Source organism: Contarinia nasturtii, unplaced genomic scaffold, assembly GCF_009176525.2.
Source record: "Contarinia nasturtii isolate CC-2019 unplaced genomic scaffold, AAFC_CNas_1.1 Cnas_scaffold_4129, whole genome shotgun sequence".
Taxonomy (NCBI): domain Eukaryota; kingdom Metazoa; phylum Arthropoda; class Insecta; order Diptera; family Cecidomyiidae; genus Contarinia; species Contarinia nasturtii.
This window is the reverse complement of record NW_022201425.1, coordinates 1-4,685: the sequence shown is the minus strand read 5'-3', so window position 1 is coordinate 4,685 and position 4,685 is coordinate 1. Positions and strand designations below refer to the sequence as shown.

The window sequence follows — 4,685 nt, the reverse complement described above, 5'->3', positions numbered from 1 at the left end:
CATAAATTAAGCAACATAAAAACCAAGAGAACCAGAACAGGAACGGGAGAGAGAGAGAATGAGGAGGTGCGCGCGGTTACATTTCTACATTTGCTTTTATTTTGCGTTTTTATATGGCCATTTATTTCTTTCATTCGAGTGGCAATGAGTTCTTTTTCTTTTTCGGTTTTTATTGTTTTTTCGTCGGCGAATTTTTATGTAGATTTTCATATTCGCGAAATTGCAAAATTACAACATAAGAAACATGTTTTTGTCGCGCCACCAATTCAACTGGAGTAATTCTTGAAATGAAAAACAAAAATACACATTGTTTAAATGCACGCAAAAAAGGAAACAGTCGCCGCTGCCACCATCGCCACCATTGTCGTCAAGTACACACACACTTGCGACCGGAGTAGTAAAAACAAGAAAACATATAAATGTAAAAGTGACGAAGGAAATGAGAGGTTGTGAACCGAATTCAAGTGACCATAAACCAAGAGCAAATGACATAATAATGAGCAATGGAAACAATAAGTTCCGCGAACTGGAATGAAAATGTGCATTCATTGTTGAGCCCCGGGTCGATGGAAATAAGAGTGTGTAAAAGATGCTTTTTAATGAGTTACACTTACCTAATAAAAAAACTTCTCGGCTATCGGTCAACGGGGGCTTTCGTTGTGCATTGTGGTTGCTGTTATTCGTTTTCCGGTTATTTTTTATATTAAATGTACTTTCTCTAGTTTCGGCCGCATTCTCCAGGAGCAACGATATGCTTGTCAAGCACTTAACACGCATCAAACCTTCCTCAAAATGTGAACTATCCAATTGCATTTGAAGACCCAACACTGTTGTCATCATACCATGAGGATGTACAATCGGCGGATACAGAATCAATGACGAATCGTACACCTGTTTTCAATATAAATGCAACGACATCAGCACACAAATACGAATTCAATTGATAAATCAAAATAAAATAAACATTTTGTGCAAAATAAACATGAACGTGTTAAAATCACTATTATATATTTATGGTGAGCGCAATTTGACAGTGACACTTACGCGCAAAACAATTAAATATAAATTTATTCATTGATAAAAAGGCGATTAAATTATAAATAATGATTCATGCTACCATTCGATTTAAAACAATAAAAAAAACACACACGAAATTATATAAATGAACGAAAAAGAAAATTGTGGAAAATGGTATCTATTGTGGGACCAACCTGTTCGTCATTCACGAAATAAGTTATCGATGAGGAAGGATGCGATTTGCCCGATGTGCAATTGATATTTAATGTATCACCTATTTGATATTGGCTTTGCTCACCACTTATTGTCGGACCCTCCCGAGGTAAATCTATTCCATTATGCATGGATACAAATGAAAGGACACAGCGAAAAAACCAGCTGGCATTAGATATGTGAAACAACATATAAAAACTAAAATCTATATGTATTGGACAATCTGTATCGGCTATGGATGGTTGTGTGTGTATGTTTTTACTTCAAAATGGCATTTATTATACATCGTGTTGTATCCGAGGACAGCGCGGAAAAAATATGTGTTTTTTCTTGCTTTCCATTTCGCTTTGGGTCTCGTGTTTTTTTTTTCTATTTTCTATTCCAATCTAAATTTAAATCATGTATATACATAAAAAAATGCACAAAACATTTTGCGTTCGATGTCATGGGGTGTTTACATTGGAAGTGTGTACAATCGAAAAGAAGCACTAAACTAATGCCAACTATCAAATGGCACAACGTTGCACAGATTACATCTAATTCAAAATTGCAGCTTCAGTTTTCACCCACTCGTTCTCATTGCACATGACATTAATAAATAATTGCACATTTATTTTAATTTCGCTGTACAGATGAACTGAACAGATTTGTACGTTGTTTATTCGATATGCTCTCTTCCATTTCCGATGGGATTCTTATTACTTTTCTTCTTCGTTTTTGCGATTGCATAACACGAAAGCGGGTTTATTCTTGTCGATTGTAAAATATTACTATTTGCGATTAAACATTCAACGCTTATCTCTTACTATGTGTGTATTGAACCGTCTTTTAGGTTTTTGTTGACTGATATTCGATGATGACAGTTTATTATGAAGCATATATGGCGTATAAAGAAATTGGTTTAGGCTGACTGTAAAACAAAACTATAAAAGGATAAAATTGTGTTTACGGTCACCGCTAAGGGACTTGGATTATTGAATTTTAAACGATTTGCGCATTGTAATAAATTTCCATCGCAAAGCTGCTATGAAAGCGAAGTTTTTCCATTTCAATATAAAATATCATAACAAACATTGGGGTTTCGTCTCATCTTGATTGGTCGTCGATGGGAAAAAAGACAGAGAAAGTGGGAAAGAGATAGAGAGAGAGAAAGAGGAAGAGAAGTTGTCGATGGAAAATGTTTACTTTCATGTGCTGGGCTGTTGTTTGTATAATCAAAGACGTGCTTTGCCTCTCATATTTTATTGAATTGATCGACATAGTTGAAATCAAAGTTTTATGTAAATTTTAATGTCTGAATGCATAAAGTGTAAGTTCATCAAAAAAGGAGTCAAAACCGAAAAGAAATTGACTTTTCTGAATGTAGTCGAACAGAATTTCGCCTCAATTCACTGCCCGATCTGACTGAAATATTAATAATGTGAACGCTGTCGAAAACATGAAATAAATTCGAGCAAAATATAACATGAGATAGAGAGCGAGAGCAAAAGAAGCAAATAATCGTTGTAATGGCCACATAAAATGAACTTTTCATTTCGTTGTCCAAAGAAAACTTTCGATTCGCCTCTCACCCGATTCGTACGTTCGCCAGCATAGTCTCCCATTTTATGCACTCGCATAGTCGTAGTCAATATAAATGTGAACACTAAAAGCCTTAACTTCATCTAAATGAAAACCAAAAACTTCATCTACATTGTATTGCATAATGACACCGACATAGAAAACCCCTCGAGTGAACTTCTCCCTCTCTCATTACTTTACATTTCGTTCGATAAAAATATTCTTTTTGTGGATGGTTTGGCATTGCACTTTGAAAATATACTTACAAACTATTTCCATTCGTCCTTCGCCTTCAACGGAAGAAAAACTCGGTGCTTCGGCTGATATTTCGCAGCGATACACGCCACTTGATTTTATAGATAATCGTCTTATCATCACTTTTACGTCATTTGAAGATTGATGCTAATAAAAGACACAAAAATTTATAAATAAAAATATTGAAATCAATAAAATTCACAGGATATACAAAGAAATATTCAAATTTATAATCAATTTTAATAAAAGTATGACGATGTTTTTATGAAACATCACATCGAAAAAAGACATGGACATTTTACTTTTTGTATAAATTGTTTAACTTGTTAGCGTCAATGGATGGTCGCTTTCATAGGATATACACCTTAAATACTGTATGTCGAACAAATTTTGTTCAATTAAATGGAACATTGCATGCGACATCTCGTTTTAATGTCGACATTTATGGTTGAGTTCCTATATTCTCTTTTTTTTTAGTTGTTGTTACTTTATAACGTCAATGAAATAAAGAGCCAACTTTGTTCATCAATTTACAGTTCAAATGAATTCATTTTCTCGGAATATTAAATTACTCTGTTCAATATTGTTTGAAGTTTTTTAATAAATTTCCGAACATAAATCTGTTAAACAATGTGTTCCGATGAACGAACACACAAACACAAAGAAAGAAATCACATTCAACAAATAATTGATTGAATTGAACATGAATTGAAGTATCAATTTAAACTTCATTTTCCACTAAATTTATTTTCGTAACAAGCTTATTTCACAACCAATGACCACCGCATCAGGCGAAACTATTGTATACAGCAACATTGTAGACCAATGACTCACAAACTGCATACTTCATTTTGAATGACACACGAATAAAACGAAAAAAAGAGCACTTAACCACAGACCGAGCAAAACTAATATTTTTTCATTATTTTTTAACTCTCATTCTCATAATAAACATTGCACTGCAAATGGAATACAATGAGGAAAAATCGTTTCTAAAATAACCAGAAAAAATTAGTTCTCTCCTTTGTTTTGTGTATATGCATGGTACAATTAATTATGTTTAGTTTTAATAACAGACATTGACCAAGTCATACACACATAAACACACTATCTAAGCTTTCGTTTGATGTCATCCACCTTTTCACTAATGCCATGGTTAATTTACGGAACTTTTCTAATAAATGTTTTATATATATTTACTCCACAATCAATATGGAATGGAACTGACCGCGGAAACCAAATTTGATAGTAAATCTACTTTTAGTTTCATCATTATTATCCATTGAATATGAAAATAAAGTTGAATACTCGTTAATGTGTACTACTTTCTCAACAAAATTTCATTCATTTCTAGCCTAATTTGTCTGTTTTTTTATATTTATATATATTTCCTGGGTGCGCGACAGTTATTTTCCTTGATACAGTTGACAAAGTGTCTAATTTAAACTACATGATGTATTCAAAGGTTTCGCCACTCAATTTGATTAATGCATTACCTTAACGAGAATCACAGAATGTACCTAACTCTAGGGGATAACCATGAATTGCAGATCGAATAATTTATAATAATAAACGCTATTTCTCTCTATTTTCCACTAATTCTGCTAGTATTTCTACTAGTTTGTTCTAATACTGCTAGT

General features: G+C 33.2%; 1 protein-coding gene across 1 annotated transcript; it reads right to left on the bottom strand.

Annotated features, from left to right (window-relative positions):
• Nucleotides 1–614: 614 nt before the first annotated feature.
• LOC116350438 lies at nucleotides 615–3,192 on the bottom strand (the record flags this gene model as incomplete). Its single annotated transcript, XM_031782235.1, has 3 exons — nucleotides 615–891; nucleotides 1,212–1,345; nucleotides 3,057–3,192. Coding segments are annotated over 3 exons (547 nt in total), but the record flags the coding sequence as incomplete, so codon positions are not given.
• Between the last annotated feature and the right edge of the window lie 1,493 nt (nucleotides 3,193–4,685).